Source organism: Tursiops truncatus, chromosome 10, assembly GCF_011762595.2.
Source record: "Tursiops truncatus isolate mTurTru1 chromosome 10, mTurTru1.mat.Y, whole genome shotgun sequence".
Classification (NCBI taxonomy): domain Eukaryota; kingdom Metazoa; phylum Chordata; class Mammalia; order Artiodactyla; family Delphinidae; genus Tursiops; species Tursiops truncatus.
In genome coordinates, this window is record NC_047043.1 from 221,094 (window position 1) to 242,893 (window position 21,800).

Here is a 21,800-nt window from a genome sequence, read left to right on the forward strand (position 1 = left end):
AGAGTAGCTGAAAGAGAATCTTCTGAGGTGCTTAACGTCCAGGTTAAAGTAAAGTTAGCGGCTCTTGCTAAAATCAGTTAATGTGTATGAAGCACCTAACGGCTGTGTGTCAGAGGCTGTCTAACATGCAAAGCACAGAGCAAAGGAGGAACCAATGATTTCCAGCCGAACATACCATCTGTGAATCTCCCCAGGCAGCAGAGGGACGATGCTCCTCTCTGGCCAGCCTCTCCCCTTCCCGGTGGATCGTGGCCCTGCTCGTGCCAACCGCCCCTCAGCTCCCACACCAGGCCTCGATTCCCCTGCCGGAAGCCGGGATCAGTGTGGGCTTTCCTGCTTTCACCTCAGGGACAGGTGCCACGCCCTCCACCAGACCGAGGGGGACTGGCCTGGTGCATCCCGTCAGCGGATTGCACAGATAAGGATGGAGGTCCAGAGGAGACGTGCACTGCGCCCCGCGGCAGAGTCCCGACCCGCCTGACTGCCCTGGACTCTCTGAGCTGGCAGGAGTGCCCCCTCCTACGAAGGCTACTGCTCCCCTTATTTGGAAACGATGCAGAGGCCCCTCTTCCGCCAGACAACACGTGCCCACTCAGGCTCGGCCCCATTGCTCCTCCTGGCTGGCCGCTGGGGTCAGGCTGCCAGACAGCCTGGCGGGGGTGTGCGGGGCTGGACCAGCGGCACGCGGGGTGGTGCTCCTGGACCTGGGATGGTCCCCTGGCCGCTGCGGGGGACCTTCAGGGAAGACAGACAGGAGCAGTCTGAACACCCAGCACGGAGATGCCGGACACACGCAGGAAGGAGGAGAGAGCGACGGCCGCACCAAGGAGGGCAGGAAAGCCTTGGGCAGGGAGGGTGGTGGGAGAAGGGGCGGGACCTGCATACTCCACAGTCTCTGCAGCCACGCACGTGGCTCAGGGAACCTGGAGAGGTGGAGGGGGGTGGTGGTTAGGAGCAGCAGTGCCGTCACTCGCAGAGACCCGTCAGGGAGGGGTGCCCCCGCGTCCCGTCTGGTCCCCCTCCAACCTGCTCCTCACACCCCATCTTTTGTGTGTGTGTGTGTGTGTGTGTGTGGTGTGTGTGGTGTGTGTGTGGTGTGTGTGTGGTGTGTGTGGTGTGTGTGTGTGTGGTGTGTGTGGTGTGTGTGTGGTGTGTGTGTGTGTATGGTGTGTGTGTGGTGTGTGTGTGTGTGTCTGTGTGTGTGTGTGGTGTGTATGTGTCTGTGTGTGTGTGGTGTGTGTGTGTGTCTGTGTGTGTGTGTATGGTGTGTGTATGGTGTGTGTGTGTGTGTGTGTGTGTGTGTGTGTGTGTGTGTGTGTGTGTGGTACGCGGGCCTCTCACTGTTGTGGCGTCTCCCATTGCGGAGCACAGGCTCCGGACGTGCAGGCTCAGTGGCCATGGCTCACGGGCCCAGCCGCTCCGCGGCACGTGGGATCTTCCCGGACCGGGGCACGAACCCGCGTCCCCTGCATCGGCAGGCGGACTCTCAACCACTGCGCCACCAGTGAAGACCCTCACCCGCTATCTTTGATCCTGGAAACTCCAGTCACGTTAGCTCGAGCTCATCGCACATGCACCCGCGCCCCCTGCGCGCTGCCGCCCTCCTCTGACCACCCTCCACGCACCCTGGTCCGAGAGGCCGTCGCTCTCCCTGGGTTCCCGCTGGGCTCCTGCCTCAGCCAGGCCACACCAGGCCCTCCTTCCTTCCACCAGGGGTGCAGGAGTCACGGGGAGAGGAAAGCTCAGAGAACAGCACTGGCTCTTTCTGACCCCGTCTCTTTGACCTGTGGCCAGGAAGGTTCTGGACACACGCGGCTTTGTTGGCCTGAGTTCTCAGAGCGGTGACGAGCAGGACAAATGACTCGCGTGAGCAAGACGCAGCCCTGCGTGGTTCCAAGCCCCTGAGGTTGGGGGACTGGGTACTGGGGCATAACCGGCTGTCACAAGCTGCCACCGACAGGACCCTCAGGTCTCAGAAGTGACACCTCTTATGCGACAAGTGACAGTGTGCCTCACAGCGTCCAGCTGGAAGGAGGGTTGAGCTGGACAACAACCCAGCCTGTGAACTGCTGCAAATGGGAGGAACTGGCTTTTCACCTATTGCTTCAGTTTTCAGAAAATTGCCCAAAGTCTTTGCAAACCATTTGCCCTTTTGTTGGCTTGGTGAAGGGAGTTGGCAGAATCGTAAGGTCCCTTGTTAAAGCCACGTCACTGCTTACGTAGAGTCACAGAAAGGACGCGTCATAGGAGACTTCTCAGAACACTGGCAAGAAGAGGAGACAAAAGGGAACCGCTGCTTACACAGTGTATTTGACTCTGTGACTTTTTACTACACAACTGATTAAAATCACAAGTCCAGTTTCCTATATGCCTGGCAGTGGGCTGTCCTCTTGCCAATGGGCTACAGGGTCCCAGAGCCAATGCTCGAGGCTGTTCTGCAGAGCTCATTCATTGAAGAGATGCAGGGCACTTAGCAAATTAAATTAGGAAAGTGTATACAGTTCTGCATGAAAAAAGATCCAGGTTTAGGTGCCCTGTTGGTATTGCCAAGGAGTTCATCACATTACCAAGTTCAACTCAATTCCTATAAACTGGGTGTGCTGTGACAGCATTTAACATACAACTTCTTTTCCAGAGCATTCCACCCTAACTGCTGTCCTGTATAAGTAGCTTATAAGGTTAGATTTTCCCAGAGGATTAAATATTTGAAAGCAGGACCTGTTTCCTCAGAGTGAATATAGCTTCATGGAGAAGAATGAAGTGGAGACCAGACAGGTCAGTGGCTTTAAAACAAAAAAAGGCGGTTTTTCTTACTCTGAACTTACCGTAACCAGAAAGGCCACTGGTTCTAAGAGCCGAAAGAAGAAAACAGTTGTTTAGGGTTGGAAGAAGTTTCAGTGGTTGCTGCTTCCAGCCTCAGCGGAGGCTGGAGAAGAGGTGGGGAGACTGCGCCTCGCCTGCTCACGGGAGGGGCCAGGCTGCCGTGCAAGTGCCACCAGGCTGACAGGCCTGCGCTCAGAGGCTGCTTTTGGAAGATATCGCGACAGGCAGCCAAGGGCCTGTAGACCCCGGCAGAGGACGGAACGGGTCTTAGGGTAAGCCATGTGGAACTCAGCAGACCCCCTTTGAATCTCTTTTCTTATCTGTACCTGGGCCTGAGCACTGCCTGCCCTGCCCCCTGGGGCAGCTTTGGTTGGAGATCAAGCGAGATAAAGTCTATGAAACTTCCCTAAATGCTGAAGCACAATGTAAGTGATAATAGTCTTGCCTTGTTGAACACGGGATGTGCCAGGCATGGGCTCAGCACTGTCTCGTTATCACAGCACGCTGGGAGGCGAGAAAGCTGTCACCTCCGCTGCACGCGGGAAGGTGAGACTTCCCTTAAATAGTCCATCAAGGCCTCAGGAGCTTGAACCAGCTGTCCCACACCCGAGCATTTAATTATTAATAAGATCATGCAGTAAGAATACCATATTACACACTACAGCATTATGTCACGATAGGACGCTGCTCTACTACACTAGTGCCGTGACACACGAGCACCACATCACTGTAGTGTCAGAGCATATTGTATGGTGTATACTACAGCGTATTACTATATTACCGTATATCACTGTGCTATTACATAGTATATATTAATATTTATATGAAGACATAATAATCCAGTAATAATATACTAGCACTGCCACACAGGATGCCACGGGCAGAGGCAACGATCAGCACTGCACACACACACAGCCAGAGAGCGTTAGAGGAGCCCTTTATCTTATACGAACTGCACCATTTTTAGTATTTTCCTGCTTTTTTACAAGTAACTAAAAATCACTGCCCTTTAAATGTTTTCAATGATATCATCGCACTGTTTTTAATACATTTAGTTCCCTCCTTCTGAAAGAATAATTAGTGAGAGAATAGGTTTATCCACAACAAGGGTTTCAATAATTTATTTTTTGTGTCTAGTATGGGTTTTTCTAAACTACTTTTCTTGCATACGAATGTATAATTTTAAAAGATTGATTTGTAAAATATTGCATTTACGTAAATTAAGCTTCTCTTACGGTTTCTTTACAACAAATATGAAAGGAAAATTGAGCCTTGGCGTTCAGACTGGGCTGCATCCACAGCAGCACTTCCACGTCTGGACAATTCACGGAAGTAAGTCACCTCCTCACAGAATACGATGATCGGCCCTGTTTTGGAGAGACATTCAATGACCTGCGTCCTTACTTGTTTTCACTTTTTTACAAGCTGTGACCTTTGAAGATAATGTCTAGTCTTTCACTGAGGGGCACTTTGATTTCCTCAAGTGTTGGGGGCGGAGGGCCAACTTCAAAACTTCTGTCATTTCTCTTTCAACTGTGACTACGATGGAAAAGTCTTCTGTGAGCAGCCGGCGGGCCCTGCCTGTCACCACCCACCACTTCCCAGGGCCAGTGAGGACACCAAGAGTTTCAGTGATTAACATACACTATTCTTTGTATCCGCCTCATGATACAAGAGAAAATACCACTTCTGGTAGATCAATATGACAAATGAGTAAACCAGAAGATGGCGTTGAAGGTTTGCAATCACATTTTAAAACAAGGTAAACGTGGTTTTCAACGTCTGAAAGCGGATGAGTGAGGAGAATGTTGAAACAGCTAAGTCTGGGCGGAGGACACGTGTGCGAAAGTGCAAACAGCTCAAGTGTGCCATTTTTGTTCTTAGCAATCTCCCGTCTGCTGCTGGCGAGCACCGGTTAAAGTGTAAAGACGTGCCCTTTGTTCACTGAGGTATCCCAGGTGCCAAGGACGGTTCGTAATAAGCAGAGGTGCTCGAAAAATATTTGTTGAATGAATGAATCCATGAAAGAAGAAGAAAAACCTCTGTGACCATAATTTTCTTTGAAAAAAAAAAAACCTGTTGTTTATTACATAGATTCTGATAATGGAAAACTTACTTAAGTGAATAAAAACATGGCATCCTGTTAATTTCTGAGAAAGTCATTGGTTTGAGGAAGAGCATCCCCACTCTGCACCTCATGCCTGTTTTGCTCTAACCTGAACTTAGTTTGTTCTTTGGGTAGGAGACAACGGCCCAATATATAAGATTAAAAGAAAAACTGAGAAATCAGTGAAATCAGAAGCTTCTCAAAAGTTGCGTGTTGACCTGGGATGGTGGTGGTCTAAAATCATATAGAAACCAGTGATCTGACGGTTTACCTGAAATTGTTAACTACACAAACATGCTGAAGCACCCAAGATGCTCTGGGGGAGTTTAGTGGGCAGGTGCTCAGGGAGTTTATTTCGATATTAAGGAGATCCTGGAAAATGAAGTAAAATCACTCCGCTTAAATATTGTTCCTATTCTGGACATTTAAAACCCCACTTGTAAATTGTTTCTTACCAGGTTGAGCTTAAAACTACGTCACTGTGAAGCCCAGAGCAGTTAGGCACTTGGATGCTCGGGGACCCTTCCCGTTCTCTCCTGTGGCCATAATCAAAACGTCGGGGGCTGTGCAGTCTGAGTCACTGCAATTCACCCGTTTAAGAGACGCACGCGTATGTGAGCGTTTCAAACATGCGGGCAGTGGGTGAGCCGCAGTTCATAGCTCAAGGATCTGGGACATCTCCTTTTTTCTTTTCAATGAGTGTGACGTTCTCTAAACACCGCGGAGGGGCGGGGCTCTCGGTGACAGCGGCCGAGCCAAGGGTGGCCCCCAGCTACCCGCAGGTCTTCGATGTGGACAGTCCTCCGTCTTTGGTTACGCCAAGCCCCCTTCGCGCCGGACTGCCGCTCCTGCACAGGCCCTGCTACCCGCTCTTACAGCGCCGCTGTAGCGACTTTCGTTAGTTACCGGCGGGCCTCCCGCAGTCCCTGCGCGCAGGCCAAGTCCCCATTCGCGCCTTGCCCTTGGCAGGAAACCGCCCAACTGAGGTTCCCGTGCGCCCGACTCGAGGTGCGTCCCCAGCGCGGCCCCGCGCGCCCAGCTTTGCGCCCGCAGCCCCCCAGTCCCGCCAGGAGGCGCCCCCGGCTCGCCCCGCCCCGCCCCAGGCCCCGCCCCAAGCGGGGCTTTTAAGCTTTATAAAGTTCCTCTTTCGCACTTCGGAGGCTTAGTTTCACTGCTTGAACTTGGGACTCACCGCCGCCCTCAGCTCCGCGTCGGGGACAAGGTAAGACTTGGGTCGGGAAGGAGCACGGCTGCGAGGCGGGCACCACAGCGAACCTGCCGCGAGGCCAGAGGTCTCGGGGTCCATCTCGAGGGCAGCGCAGGGGCCCCAGCGTCGTCGCCAGCAGGGAGCACGCCCCTCGAGGTCGCCCCGACGCCCGTTCCATCCGCTCTTGGCCGGGCGCTCCCGCGGCCCCGGCGCGCACGGGTCGGCCCAGCCCGGGCCCGGGGAGGCCACGCTGTGGACCGGGTCGGATAACGAGCTCGTCGGGGCCCAGGCGTGGCCGAGGTGGGGCCGTCGAAGGAACCCACAGCGGGCGGCAGGCTTAACCGCGGGGGACGGTCCCCCCGCCCCGGGGCTGCTTCCCCTGCTCCTCCTTGAGGGGCTCAAACTCACCTCGGCCTCAGGCTCTGGCTTCCCGGCTGGTGGTGGAAGAGAGGCGCTCCGAATTTCGGCCGCTCCGGGCCCCGCGCTCCGCGACCCCTCGCCCTACCCGGCACATTCCCCGCCTCCGCTCTCCCCGGCCGGCCTCCGGCTCCAGCTGACGCTCGGCGCGCGGGGATCCCCCGCTACGAGGCTGCGCGGCTCGCTAAGGCTGGCTCGCTCTCTGCCTCTTGGGGCTCGCGGGGCCCCCCTGATGGTCGCCAGCTGCCGGGGCTCAGGGGCAAAAGAGTGTGCTGGGGCAGAGAGTGCGGGTCCCGGCGAAGGCCGCGGGGGGAGCTGCGGGCGCCGCGCGCCTGGAACGCCGGCCCGAAGGGGAGCCCGCGTGCGAGACACGCCGGGCCACCAAGGGAGTGGGAACTTGGGAGAGGGCACCAGTGGAAACTGACAGTGGCGCGGGAAATGGACTGGCCTCGGCTCGGGCCCGGGCAGGGGAGCAGCAACTACGAGTGCGCAGAGTGTCACGCGCGGTGGCGGTGGGATTGGGAGGGGGTCGGTGGGTGCGCGAAGGCCAGAGCCGCAAGTCTGGGCAGCGCGCGGGCTGCGCGCGGGCTGCGGGGCGTGACAAGAATGGAGAGTCCGGAAGGTGGGGTGGGAGGACGGCCTCCGGGGAGGCGGCAGGACGGCACGCGCCCAGAGCACCAGCCGGGCCGGCTGAAAGGTGCCTTCTCTTGGGACCTTAGCCGCCCCCGACTCGGTAGCGCGCGCCTTGCCGCCTCGGAGACTCCGGGGCCTCGTGGTCATTACCGGAGGGCGGCCCTCCTCTCCCCCGCAGCGCAGAGCGGGCGCAGGAGCGGATCTTGGGCGCGCGAGGGGACTGTGCCGGCGCGCTGGACATGAACCTGGAGGGCAGCAGCCGAGGCGGCGAGTTCGGCATGAGCTCCGTGAGCTGCGGCAACGGGAAGCTCCGCCAGTGGCTGATCGACCAGATCGACAGCGGCAAGTACCCGGGGCTAGTGTGGGAGAACGAGGAGAAGAGCATCTTCCGCATCCCCTGGAAGCACGCGGGCAAGCAGGACTACAACCGCGAGGAGGACGCCGCGCTCTTCAAGGTGCCTGGGGCGCGGCTTGGGGGTGTGGGGGGGCAGCGGCCCGCGCGTCCCGACCTGACCCGGGCTCCGCGGGCCCAGTGCGCAGCCGGCAGGCCGGCGGTTCTCAGCGGGGAGGGACGCGCGGGCGCCCCGGAGCGCCGGCTGGCCAGCGCCCCAAGCCCTGGGAGAAGGAGAGGGTTCAGCTTCTCTAGTGACTCGCAGAGGGAGGACCGGGTCCCAAGTCAGAGCGTGTGGGGCGCGCAGACCCCGAGGGTCAGACGCCGGAGGCTCGCCCACCAGGGAGAGGGGCGGTCCCAGGCCGCACCGCTGTTTCCGCCGGAGCCTCTTTGTGAACCTCTGGATCCCTCTTCGCCTCCCTTGATCCACACGCGTCTGTGTTTCAGGCTCCCCTTCTGTGAACGCCGGTGGGTGTGCTGGGCTGTGCCCCTCACTGTCGGGTCTCTGCTCCTCTGCGTCTGTTCTCTCCCGTCTCTCCCTGAATATTTTTTCGTCTTCTCACTCTCTGTCTCCGGCCTTCACTCTCCTACCTCTCTCTCCTCTCTGGTCCTTCCATCTGTGTGTCTCCCAATGTCTCACTGTCTCTGTCTGACTCCCTCTTTCCAAGTCTCTCTGGAAAGTTCTGTGCTGGTCTCTCTCCCGTCCCCATCGCCTTTGTGTTTCTCTCCCTTCCGCTTTCTCCCCTCTGTCCCTCTCAGGGTCTGTCTGGGGGTTTCTCTCTTGTCCTCTGTGTGTGCGTCGCTGTCCTGACTGTTTCCCCCTTGGGCAGTTTACCCAGCGACCTGCGCATTAGGGCCCAGCCCTACCACCAGTGGGCAGAGCAGGCGAAGGGGACTTCCTCAGGGAACTGGCGTGCAGAATACCTCAGATCCTCTGACGTCCAGAGGTGCTGTATGGGTGGGCCCTCACCCCACAGCTCTGTCCCTGCTTCCCAGCCAACTCACGCCAGACCCTGTGGTTGGAGCCCTTCCAGGGGTCCTCCAATCTCACCCGCCTTTTACAAACACCTGCTGTCTTTCTGTCCCACGTTTTGGGCAACAGTGTGAACCTGAAGCCCCTGACACAATTCTTTCCTTTACAAATGCAATTCCCAGATTCTCTTTGGAAAGACCTGGATTTTAACTTTTTCCCCTCTTCCTTCCCACCAGGCTTGGGCGCTATTTAAAGGAAAGTTTCGGGAAGGCATCGACAAGCCGGACCCTCCTACTTGGAAGACACGTCTGCGATGCGCTCTGAACAAGAGCAACGACTTCGAGGAACTGGTGGAGCGCAGCCAGCTGGACATCTCTGAGCCCTACAAGGTGTACAGGATCGTGCCTGAGGGCGCCAAGAAAGGTGGGCTTCCTGGGTCGGGCCGCCGGGCACTTCAACGCCTCACTTTCACTGTGAGGGTCCCTTTCTCTGCCTGCTGCTTCTTATAGCCTGCCTGCCTCAGCCGCCCAGTCACGCCCAGCAGGCGACTTGCCCAAGTTCTCGGGTCATAAATTGAAATTCTCGTGGTTTTAGTGCAGAATAAGTTCTCAGACTCCAGGTCTCTACCTGTGTGCGTGCATGTGTGTGTGCTTTGCAGTAGTTCCACTACGATACGGGCCAGATTTCCAAGCCAAAAATGGAAAAGCTGTTTGAAGCTTTACTCATCCATCAGTCTCTCGTGATTAGCCATTTTGTAGAAGGGAAGCGTTCAAGCTCCGAATATTGTTACCACTCATAGTAATTTTAGAGTGTGTCATGGTCAACTGGGTGCTTATTCAAATTCACATTCCCACTTGCCGAGATCCTGACCTGTGTGTCAGAGTAGAGCCCGGGAATCTGCAATTTAAACAAACCGCTAGGTGACCTCACTAGCCGCACATCTCGCTGGGGAGCCCTCGAGGCCACAAGGCCCGCCACGCACTGTTTCTCTACTATGTATCTGTTTCTCTACTATGCTCCATACATACATTGGACCTTGTGGGAACCAGTTTAATGGCCTGGATAAACAATTGCCCAAGGAGACTGTAGAAAAACGCCTTACTTGTCAGTACTGTGTTCTGCATTCTAGGAATTAAACTCTCAGGTATTTTTCTAAGCCCTTCCAGTTCCCGTTTTCAACACTGTGCGTCTCCCTTTCGCCCAAACACTCAGGAGCGAAGCAGCTGACCCTGGAGGAGCCACAGGTGCCCATGAGCCGCCCGTACAGCATGCCGGCTCCTTACTGCTCACTCCCAGCCCAGGTACGGGGGGGCAGGGCTTCCAGGAGGGGAGGCCCCGGCAGAGACCTACAAGCAAAGCAGCAGAACTCCGTTTCTGCTGTTTGTCAATCTGCCAAACCAAATCCCGGGTCACTGGATGAACGGCTCAGTTTCCACCTGGTGTTGCTGGTTGGAAGTTAGGGAGGGGAGGTGGGTGTGTCTGCCTGTCGGTTAGACTCTGAAATCTGGGAACCGACCTTAGAGTCCAAGATTTTGGGAGCAGGGCTTTATCATGTGAAACCGCAGGGCAGCTGATCCCTGCAGACGCTTCTGATGTGAATCACAGCTCTGTTTTATTCACTTTGCTGGTAAAGGAAGGCACATTTCCCTGCGGTACTTTGGTGCCAGGTTTACCCATATGACGAAGCCTCACATAGGTCATCACTTTACAACACTGTCTCCATTGTGCCTTTTGCTTCTTCATGGCGGGTTTCCACCAAGCCTCTTTGGAAGATAAGGGAGCTCCCGAGGAGTCTGGGGGCTCCCCGAGGCCATCCCCGGGCTGGTCACTCTCCCCCCAGCTCCCCTCTGGCCCCTCCAGCAGGCTCACACCTACATGATTCCGCCCCACGACCGAGGCTGGAGAGAGTTCGTCCCTGATCAGCCCCACCCGGAGACTCCGTACCAGTGTCCTGTGACCTTCGGGCCTCGCAGCCACCACTGGCAAGGCCCAGCCTGTGAAAACGGTAAGGAGGGAGCTGGGGCAGTTCCTGTGGCCAGAGGGCCTGGCCCCGCCTGGTCTGTCCTCTGTGCCGTCCCACGGCTCTCACCTCCTCCGAGCCGCTAGGAAAGGCCCCGCATGCGGTGAAGGAGGAAAAAGGCCCCCAGAGGAGGACACCAAGGTTCACTGATGCCTGGTCTGCTGTGTGCCAGGACCCAGGCTCGGGCTGCCTCGTGGAACCTTCTTTAAGCATTGCAGGGATCTCGCCAGGCCCCTGAAAACTGCCCTGTTTTGTATAGGGATTCGCTCCCAGAATGCAAGCAATGTGCCCGAAGCTACTCGGTGAGAGTGAGGGCTGGGTTCAACTCCAGGTCTCCCAGCTCCGGAGCCAGGCCACGCAGGACGGGGTGTCAGGTTTCAGACTGGTTGGCTATATGTTTTAAATTAGCTACTTAGTAAGTTAACATGTTTCTTCCTTCCTGAATAATCTTAAAGTTTATGTTTTAACCTTGGGCAAAAAGTAGTCGGTTTTGTCAGTCTTCCCAGAGAAGACTAGACTGTCCCTTAACGCTGACTGTCTCTGCCTACACTTCTGTGAAGTCAGCGTCCTGCAGCTGAGCCCAGGCACCCCTCCACAGGGACACCAGGAGATTATCGCGCTGGTGGCTTTCTCTCAGGCAGTGGTGTGCCCACGGCAGTTGTCACTGGGATTAGAGGTGATAGTAAGAAGGGGATGAATAAATACTATGAAGAAAACAGAAAAGGTCTCCACAAAAGGGCGCCCGGTTGGTGTTGGTGCTGGACGAGATTAGATGTGGTCCCCCCGGAGGCCTTCCCCAGACACGAGGATGAGATCTCTCAGCGAAAGCACTGATTTGCTAAGTGCAGAGAAGATCTCACACAGAACGTTCGTGCAGCAAAGCACAAGCTTGCAGGACTTCTGAGCTGTTATTGAAATAGAAATCCTGAGATCAGTCAACACACAGATGGTTCTAGGAGTATTTTTCCAGCCAGGTCCGGGTCACTCTTGGCGTGTGGGATTGAAGATGTATGCCATTATTTAGGATTTGTATTGCGTGGCATGTTTACAAAAAAGCTGAGAATTTGGTTTTATTAGCTTCTCAAGAGTGAGTTGCAGTGAAGGTTTGTTTTCCGTACTGTAGTGAGGGAATCAGCTGACATTGGACGGGTTTCTGGAATTCAGACCCGGGTCCGGGGCATGAGCTCTGCTGAACTAGTGACCCTGGTGAAGAGGCAACGCCTAGAGCTCTGAGAGGGTAGACTGGTGGACATATCTTGAAGCATAAGTGACATTAGATGACACCCCAGCACAACGAGGTTCTACCACATACTCTTTCTCTGCTGACATTTAACACGGCAGCTGTGCCGGCAGGAACGTGGCTCAGCCCCTCCTGGTTCCAGAAGCAGCGGCGAAGGGAATGCGGACAAAGCCACGGGCAGGGTTTTGATCCGGCTGTTGGGCGTCAGATCTCATGTAGAGAGACCTGGGCTCACAGCTCTGCCACGAACTTGCTGTGTGAACGGGTGAATCACGCCTCAGTTACCCTGCGTATCAGTGACGGAGGAATGTTGGTCAAACGGCACAAACTTCAGTTAGGAGATGAATACGTTCTGTGGCTTCAGCCTGGCGAGCACAGTTAGCAATGCTCTGCTGTATTGAAAGTCGCTAGGAAAGTAGGTCTGAAATGTTCTCAGCGCGTGCGCGCGCGCGCGCACGCGCACACACACACACACACAGGTAATGAGGTGAGGCGCGGAGGTGTTAACTAACAAAGAAAGGAAGGAAGGAAAGAAGGGAGGGAGGGAGGGAGGAAGAAAATGACAGAGGGCGACTCCAATTTCCCTCCGGCTGTGAAAAGGCTCCTCCCTCCTTCAGCCTTGGTTTTCCCGACTGGACCTCGGCCTCCTTGCCTCTCGAGGGCCCAGGCCCTCCCCCACCGGGCTGGTGCACCCCCGGGGACCGGCGGGCCCCCCTCAGGGAGCCGCCTCCGCTCCCTCTGCCTCCGAGGGGCTCTGTCTAGGCCGCATCTGATTTTTATTTGCAAATGCAGGTTGCCAGGTGACAGGAACCTTTTATGCTTGTGCCCCGCCCGAGTCCCAGGCCCCGGGGATCCCCATAGAGCCAAGCATAAGGTCTGCCGAAGCCTTGGCCCTCTCAGGTGAGTGGGGCTCCCTGGAGGCGGCGTCTGTGAGGGTCCCCTCACCTTTGGGTGGATTCGTGGGGTTGGTGAGCTCAGCTGGGGCCTGGAGCGGGTGGACGCCTCTGACTCCCAGCTGGGAGAACGAGGTTAGCACAGTTAGCACCGAGAGGCCGGCTTCGGACCCTGATCCACTTCTGCAGGCTGGTCTGAACTGAGTCATTCTAAGCTCTGCACTGGCGTCTGACTGTCCAGGAATGTGCGGACCCTCCAGTTCCGTTTACCGAGGGTCTCCCTACAGCCAGCACCCCCATGACGCAGTGCAGCTTCTTGCAACAGCGCAGGGGCTGCTCGTTTTTGGAAAGCTCATCCTCCCCGCAGGCTTAGCCACAAACAAACAGTGGCCCCGTCGGTTTCCCGGGACGCGAGCTCTGGGTTCTCCGTCCTCGGCACGCTTGGTGCCTCGGTGAGGAGCATCTTGCATCGTGTGTCTTGCAAACAAATACAGATCAGATCTGGCTTTTAGAGTCTCTCTCTAAAGGAATCCCCATACCTCAGCGGTCTCTCCTGTTTTAAGGAAGATACCTGAGGTTTACTGAGCACGTGTAGTGTACGTATATTTACTTTTTAGATAATGTTTTGATTGTTTTAAAATGAGATTTGCATATATTGAAAATGGAAAGCTTAAGCTTCAGAATTCTCACCTTGCCCCCTGGCCTCTTTGAAAATGAGCGACAGAAAACAAGCTGAATTCTCAAGGTTTCAGGAGAGGAGAGCTGGGGCCCTTCCTTGCACCCAGGGGAGCTGGCCCACCGTCCTTGCACCCAGGGGAGCTGCCCACCGGCCTTGCACCCAGGGGAGCTGGCCCACCGGCCTTGCACCCAGGGGAGCTGCCCACCCTTAGGCTCCTTTTGTTTCTGAGACTCTGAGGGAAGCCTGCTGCCTTTCTTCTTAGTTGCTCCTGGACAGTGGAGGGAGGAGAGGTTTCTGAACAGAAAGGCCTGTTTGTTTTTAGGAACTTTCAAACCCTTTTCTTGAGCACATAAGACTTGTGTGGGTGCCTGAAGAGTAGGAAATAAACAGCTATTTATATCCCCATGACCTCGTGATTTCTGATGACGTTCAGTGAAATGAAACCTCGAGTGGCCGACACCCACTCCTCGGGGTTCACAGCGGCAGGAGTCACAGAGGAGGCTTGAGGCAGTGATGTGGGTTGTTTGAGTCTCAAAACCTGCCCTTGAGGGATGAGAGGCTCTTGTGGGTTTCTCTGGGTGTGCGCAGTACAGACTAGTTAGCAGCCTGGCCCGTTGATCAGAGGACTGCCACCCGCTCAGGTTTGAACCCCGCAGTTACTGTGGGAGCTGTTGCCTCTCGGGAAGCCCTTTGGCACTCCAGGTCAGTGGCCCTTGGCAAACCTGGCCTGGTCCTTTCAGCCCATGGGTCGCATTTTAAAGAAGGTTCTAAAATCAGCAAAGTTTCAAAAATGAGTTCATCTCGTTTAGTGTTTGAGAAGCACAGTTCTAGAGCCAGCCTCAGACTCAAACACAAAGTGAAGTGGGTCTCAGCGGACTTTACGCTTGGGACGTTTCCCTCACGAGGTAATTTTATTATACAAGTGGTACATATACAGTGGAAAAATAATTTAGAAATCAGAAAAGCAAAAAATGGAAAATAGAAACGTCATAGTCCCACCACCCAGAGATCACCACTGTCAAGGCTTATGCTTCCCAGAACTTCAATGCATACTTGGATGTGTATAATTTTTTTAATGTAACCGGTATCATATTGATATTTTAGGGTAGTTTTGGATATGTGGACATATTTGCTTTTTTTTCCTGAAACACCATTGTACTCTTTTTGCTGGTAGAAATTATTTAAACTTAGGGTTTACTTCTTCCAAACTCCAAACCGATCGCTGTGCTTAAAATGAACTTTTGCTCGGCGGCACACGACTCGCTGTATTAGACCTAAGTGTTGCCATCACCACCCCTATGCTCTGCCCCCCAAAAAAATCCATGTCCCATACATTTGGAAAATGCTGAGCTAGAGGACATTACCCAGACTCGTACAGAGCTTCTCCACCACGGGGTGAGTCTCCGGGAGGGACGTAAGGCCTTGCAACGTCCGTCCCCCAGGCCCCTTCTTACGAGCGTCCCACCAAGGACACTTTGCTCTGGGCAGTCATTTGGCATCCTGGGGGGCACCAGCACCTTGACTCCTTAGCACTGACCCCGACGGGCCTGTGTTTGCAGACTGCCGGCTCCACATCTGCCTGTACTACCGGGAAGTCCTGGTGAAAGAGCTGACCACATCCAGCCCCGAAGGCTGCCGGCTCTCCCACGCCCACACCTATGACGCCAGCAGCCTGGACCAGGTCCTCTTTCCCTACCCGGAGGACAACGGCCAGAGGAAGAACATCGAGAAGCTGCTGAGCCACCTGGAAAGGGGCGTGGTGCTCTGGATGGCCCCCGACGGGCTTTACGCCAGGAGGCTGTGTCAGAGCAGGGTCTACTGGGACGGGCCCCTGGCGCTGTGCAGCGACCGGCCCAACAAGCTGGAGAGGGACCAGGCCTGCAAGCTCTTTGACACGCAGCAGTTCTTATCAGGTGAGCGGGCGCGTGTGTGCCGGAATGGGCCCTACCTGTGAGGCTTGGGGAGGACGGAGCTGGAGACGGCACGCCTGCCACAGGGGGCGAAGGCCGCAGGCCACTCCCAGCAGGTCTTCCTTCTGTGAGGCCCTGAGCCCGCGGGGCCCGATGCCAGAGTAGGTCTCCTGTTGGTCCGCCTGCCACCCCATCAGAAGGGCTGTGGAGGGGGATCGTCGGGGGCTGTGGTTCAGGCTGAGGTCTTGAAACGCCGGGATTCATCCAATACTCACCAACTAACAAGCTTCAGACTTCACCGGCCAGTGTGTTCTCAGCAAGCACACCTGTTGGTGTTCCAGCTCTTTTAAGGGTCCTAGAAAAATCATAGGGTTATAAGTACACTGTGAGCGTCCGTGGTTCTGAGACGTATCAACCCCGAGCAGATGCTTTCCAGCAGCTGGGACCACGGCGAGCGTGTTGAACTGATTTTGCAGAGGGGAAATTATGAGACGGCTTTGAGTTGTTTCTAGGTTTCAAATCACATTTTCCAGAACCAGTAGGTTTTGTTTTCCCAGTTTTGATTTCATGACAATTCAGTCAGCCCTGGGCCGGCTTTTGTGAGGCCTTCGGCCACCTTCTGGTGGAAGGTGGTCCGGAGTTTCCACTTAGCTGTCCCCATTCACAGTGCTGCTTCTGGACGGAGAAGCGGTTGCCCTGCTGGCTACTGCCCGTCCTTCCTCAACCTCATTCTTAACTCTTCTCATACAGGCGCGTCCTCAGAAACACCCTGTGTCTTTGGGCTGTCACGGGCCCCTCCTTTCCCTGAAGCTGCTTCGTGATTCAGTTCACGTGAAGCACAGAGCGCCTGTGAGCTCCACCACCAGACACTCGCTCAGCCTTTGGGGCTCAAGTGGCCCACATTTGCTCAGGCTCCTCCAAATTCTCTTGCTGCCCCAAACAAACATGTCCCTGGATGACTCACCCTCCCCCAGAGGCAAAACGGGAGGAAGAGGGAGAGCCGAGGCTCTGGTCTCCAGGCAGCCGCCCCCCCCACCCCCCGACCCAAGCCGCGAGCTGCCTCCGAGCAGACTGTTCTGTCCATCCTGGGGCCCAGCGTGTGGACCGAGGGGGGCTCCGAGGAGGGGCCGAGGGCCGCACCTCTGGGGTCTGAAAGAGCCCTGCCTTTGGATCTCCTCCGAGGCCGTGGGTCTTGGAAGCAGAAGACATGCTGGGCCGGGGGCTTCATCCAGGGAAGAGGCCCGCTTCTCTGGCAGGCGGGACGCCGGCAGTCGGCCTCCGGGGGCGGTGTGCTCGCTCATGCTTGCGACCAGGAGCTGCTCTGGCTTGGCGGCTTCCTCTGTGCCCAGGGCAACCTCTTATCTTGAAGTGTTTACTGAGGCTCAAGGAGGAAACTGTGAACTAAAGAGCTGCAGCTGTGCAGACCAGCCCCACAGTCGCGGATTCCCGCGAACATTCTTGAGCTACCAGGCAACTCGGCCGACTTTTTCAGAGAACTGTGCCAACGCAACAGGCGTGGGTGTCACCTCCCACCTCGCACTGTGGAAGCTTTGCACACGTTCTGCCGAAGTCGGTTAGGTTTGATTTGAATTCTGGAAGAGAATAAAGCAGGAAGTCAAATGGTCCAGTGAGTGAGCTAGAAACTTTTCTTCGGTTGAAGAGAACAGTGGAAATCTTTGAGAACCACCCATTCAGGCCCCGCAGGCTGCTGGGGACAGCCCCGCCGTGCAGCGGCTCACGTCTGATAAGGCGGCAGCCGCAGCTCTGCAGACGGGCTAGCGCCTGCGTGAGCACACTTCTTCTGGGGACCTGAGGACAAGCAGGAGACCCTAGAGGACAAGCAGGACAGCCGGAGGCCTGAGGGTGGGCAGGGACAGCGTCCCGTCAGGGTGAACGCAGGCGCCTTCGGGACACGCATCCACAAAGGTGGGCCCGGCGCTTCGTCCAGCGCCGCCCTCCCTTCTCAAACCCACGGCTGCCCCTGATGGGCTCAGCCTCCCAGATTCTGCGGTGCCCGAGTCACGTGGACCGCGGGTTTGAGGGCTCGGCAGCTCTGAGATGAGGTTTCTAAGTCATCCTGGCTCAAGTCAGAAAAGTCTGATTTTAAAGCACATTTTCTCCGTGCGTGAGGGACTCTTTTGGCTCCATTTCCTTTTCCTCCTTCACCCATTCCTGCTGCCCTCGCCTCCTCTGGGTCCGAGGCCGCAGAGCAAGGTGCGTGGCCCCCTTGAAGTGAAGGCGGGGCCGTGGGAGAGACCCGCGTGAACGGGCGTGCGCACTCCTGCGTCTGCTCCCACTGTCCCCCCTGCTCTGGCCTCCAGGTCAGCGTGGGCTCCCTCCCCAGCCTGCGTCCAGCGCTCGGCTGGCTTTCTGAGTGGTTTCTCTTGTGCTCTCTGCAGAGCTCCAAGCCTTTGCTCACCATGGCCGGCCTCTGCCAAGGTTCCAGGTGACGCTGTGCTTCGGGGAAGAGTTTCCAGATCCCCAGAGGCAACGGAAGCTCATCACTGCTCACGTGAGTGTCCAGTCACCTTCGGGTGTTCGAGTTTCCCTGACCCTCGTCAGGGACAGGGCCCCATTTAGAGGAGTTCAGATGAGAAGTAAGTGTCCAGGGACCTGGGCAGAGGGGATGGAGGGAGGGAAGGTGTCCAGTGAGTGGTGCAGGGGTGCAGCCCAAGGGCCATGTGCCTCCCAGCCCTGGACATGTGCTCATCACCGCTGGGGGTGACCTCCAGCCCTGGGCGGCACCCATCCCATCTTTTTTATTTTTCAAGGAAATTGTCATATTCCCATTTTACAGGGTTTTAAAAGGATGATGCTAAAAGTTGCCCTTTAAAATTCTTCACGTTTAATATTGCTTTTAAAATGCCAACCAGCTGATCTTCACTTGAAGGGAAAGTTTTTCCCAAGTGGGAAGCTGTCCACTGACTTGAGTATTTTGTAGGCCCCCTCCTAATGTCCCCCCAAATCCTCTTTTATCTCTGCATTTTTAGAAACTATTTAATTTTTGGAAACCAAGGGCCATATGCTATTTGGAGGCGTGAAATCTCTCAAGGACGCCAAGTCGCTCAGGCCACGGCCATGTTCTCCAGCAGAGCTTAAGATGCATTCACCTGTGCAAAGTAAACATCTTTCACAGAAAAGGAAAGAAAAAGGGTTAGATAGATAACATGTAGCATTAATTTGCCACAGAAAACAGAGCTTTGAATACTGAAGATTTTTGAATTTGAAGACTCTGTATTGCTACATACCTGCAAGGGTTATTAATGGGCCCAGGTAATGGGCAGCAACAGGTAAAAAGTTACATCAAATAATAACAGAATTCAAGTCAGATTTTATTTTATTTTTTTTAAACACCTTTATTGGAGTATAATTGCTTTACAATGGTGTGTTAGTTTCTGCTGTATAACAAAGTGAATCAGCTATATATATACATATATCTCCATATCCCCTCCCTCTTGCCTCTCCCTCCCTCCCACCCTCCCTATCCCACCCCTCCAGGCGGTCACAAAGCACCGAGCTGATCTCCCTGTGCTATGCGGCTGCTTCCCACTAGCTATCTAGTTTACATTTGGTAGTGTATGTATGTCCATGCCACTCTCTCACTTCGTCCCACTTACCCTGCCCCCTCCCCGTGTCCTCAAGTCCATTCTCTAGTAGGTCTGCATCTTTATTCCCATCCTGCCCCTAGGTGCATCAGCACCATTTTTATTTTAGATTCCATATATATGTGTTAGCATATGGTATTTGTCTTTCTCTTTCTGACTTACTTCCCTCTGTATGACAGACTCTAGGTCCATCCACCTCATTACAAATAGCTCAATTCGTTTCTTTTTATGGCTGAGTAATATTCCATTGTATACATGTGCCACATCTTCCTTATCCACTCATCTGGCGATGGACACTTAGGTCGCTTCCATGTCCTGGCTGTTGTAAATAGAGCTGCAATGAACACTGTGGTACATCTAATAATGTTCCTTATTGAACTCTGAAATAAAACACTAACCTTAAACACACATCCCCTGCTTCTTGATTATAAAATCAAAAAACAACCAACCAATAAACAGAAATATAGTCCCCACAAACTTTAGAGTTTTCTCATGGATTCTCTCCAGCGATCGATAGATTTATTGATATAATAACTGATTCTTGTTAACAACTGTCAAAGGACTAAATAGTCTCGGTCCTGGTGAGTAACATCTCTGAAAGGGGTGGTGAGCCCCTGCGTCTGAGTCTCAGGGCTTGGACACACCGGCCTGGCTTGGTGAGGACGTAGCCCCAGCTGGGACCATGAGCCCGAGGTGATGGAGGACGGATGCGTGTGCACCCAGGAGTCCTGCTCCTTTTATTATGGATTTAATTTACTTCAGTTACCTCAGATGAGTTACGCTTAAGTCATTTTATGTCAAATAACATAAAGGCTCACGTGACTAGCACAATCGATTGGCTGAAAGCATTCGGATCTCTTAGATGCTGCAAGTTCAGGAAAAGCTGAATGTTGGATACTTTCTGGTGAATGTGGTCCACACTAATAGCCAAACTAGAGGAATCTTGGGTCAGTTAACTTCTCTTTTTCCACAGTAGCAGTTTTGCTGTTGTTTGGTTTTGCTTCTTTCTTTCTTTTATCTTTGGTTTAGAAATATACAGATTACCAGGTCATCCATGAATTGTAAATCACTGAGCCCCTCATCCCTGTCAAACTGCAGATGTGGAAAAATAAATCCATTGGCCTAAATTACCCGATTACCTTAAATTTACCTTTAACTTGGTCGTTTTATCCGATTAGCTTCATTCAGTCCTAGTTTAACGTAAGTTTCAAGCGGCGGCTGGTTTACAGGTACCAGCTTTCCCTTCCCCTTCAAGGGAAACCCAGAATTAAGTATATTCTGTTTATAGGCTGGTGTATGCGAGGACTCACACAAAGTCAGTTCTCCAGAAGGCTCCCAGTGTGACGTGTTTCGATGAGTCATAGCACCTCACTTTAGACCTGACTGTATCCTTAGGTATGGAGGGTTATTGCAGGACGTTAGATAGAAGAACTCAGTAACATCTCTTTTCAATCTTTCACTAAAGGTCGAGCCTCTGCTGGCCAGGCAGCTGTATTATTTTGCTCAGCAAAACAGTGGACATTTCCTGAGAGGCTACGACTTACCCGAGCACGTCAGCAGCCCCGAGGATTTCCACAGGCCCATCCGCCACTCCTCCATCCAAGAGTGAGGACGCCAAGACCAGAGACGTTGCTTCATTGTAAATGAAGAGAACAGCTGACTGAGCCCCTACTTTTTCTTTTGAGGAATGTGGGAACTGGGGCTTCAGTCCCACACCTGAGGAAAACATTGAATTGACAGATGAGCTTTTTGCAAAAGGAAGAATGGTATTCAGGGTCTTCTGTAGACCCTGACGATAATGTGAAAACTGACTGAAATGTGTTTACATTTACTGAAATGCCGTGTCCAGTTTGATGTGGACTCTCTCTTGCATGAAGACTGAGAAACCTGTGTCTCAGTGCTTACCACTAAGGACGGCATGAAGGCACCCAAGAGCCGTTCTGCTTCTCAGGGAAGGAAAGCCTAAGTTTGAGTCTGCTCTGCCCACAGGAGAAGTGTACCGACACCTGTGGACGGCTGCTCTGTAGGAAATGCTTGCTGATAGAAGGACACAGACTCAGCCCTGGGGGTCCCTCCCCAGGATGGCCCCCGCCCACCTCCCATCCACACTCCCTATGGCCCCAGAAGCTAGTAGGCGAGACTCCGCTGTGTTTTCTTGAGCCAAAAGCATTAGGGCCGCCCTGAATAGAGCATTTTTTCTACCAATGACTGTTAAGATAGTTGTCTTTCTGTCTCTCGTTCTATAGAAATTATTGCTAAAATTTTTTTTCTTAAAGACAACAACAAAAAAAGACAGCTCAGCAATCCGAGTACTAAAGGTGTATTTTTGAAACGTGGTTGACACGTGGTCCTGCTTGTTTGGTAGGCGACCAGTTACCACGGCAACACTAAGAGGAGGAGCCCCTACTTGTCCCGGTGGCGAGTCCTGTAGGGAAGGGAGGACAGGGCTTCACAGATTGCGTAATTGCAGGCTCAGTGAGCTGCTTTTGCTTATTGGTATATTATATGCTTCCTCATGCCAGTGACGGTTTGACAGGGCCTTAAAAATGCTGGGCTTTTCCCAAATACAGCTCTTCATAGAATTACTAAGATCTCCACTTGCGTACTTAAACCTGATCGCTTATTTGTTGTTCCTTCTGGGAAAGTAGAGATATTTAGACTGTGATTAGCAGCTGTGTTTCTGTCACACCGGGAAATAACTGCTGTTACTTTAGGCTCAGCACAGGACTCGATAGTTCTCTTACTCTAGTCTATATTTTTAATTCATTCAACAAACTTGCATTAGACAGATTGGAGCTTTCATCCAGCTTAGTAAGCAGTGAAGCCTGAGAATGTCGTTTCTTTCTGTTTTTTCTTTTGAAGAAGTTTTTAGGGATAAAGTAATACATATCAACTACAGAAA

At 53.9% G+C, this 21,800-nt stretch overlaps 1 protein-coding gene across 4 annotated transcripts; it reads left to right on the forward strand.

Annotated features, from left to right (window-relative positions):
- The first annotated feature begins 6,010 nt into the window (after positions 1–6,010).
- On the forward strand, positions 6,011–21,230 carry IRF4 (interferon regulatory factor 4). Of its 4 annotated transcripts, none has more exons than XM_033863753.2 (9): positions 6,011–6,152; positions 7,366–7,642; positions 8,788–8,974; positions 9,764–9,852; positions 10,415–10,556; positions 12,604–12,711; positions 14,943–15,296; positions 17,693–17,805; positions 20,364–21,230. In XM_033863753.2, the coding sequence occupies exons 2-9, from the start codon at positions 7,427–7,429 to the stop codon at positions 20,505–20,507; spliced, it is 1,353 nt and encodes a 450-aa protein (XP_033719644.1). In that variant the 5' UTR covers positions 6,011–6,152; positions 7,366–7,426; the 3' UTR covers positions 20,508–21,230. The 4 variants fall into 4 exon arrangements, with proteins under 4 accessions (XP_033719644.1, XP_033719645.1, XP_019800773.1 ...); XM_019945214.3 differs by having other exon boundaries at positions 6,012–6,152; positions 10,412–10,556; XM_033863754.2 differs by lacking the exon at positions 12,604–12,711 and having other exon boundaries at positions 10,412–10,556.
- Positions 21,231–21,800: the final 570 nt, after the last annotated feature.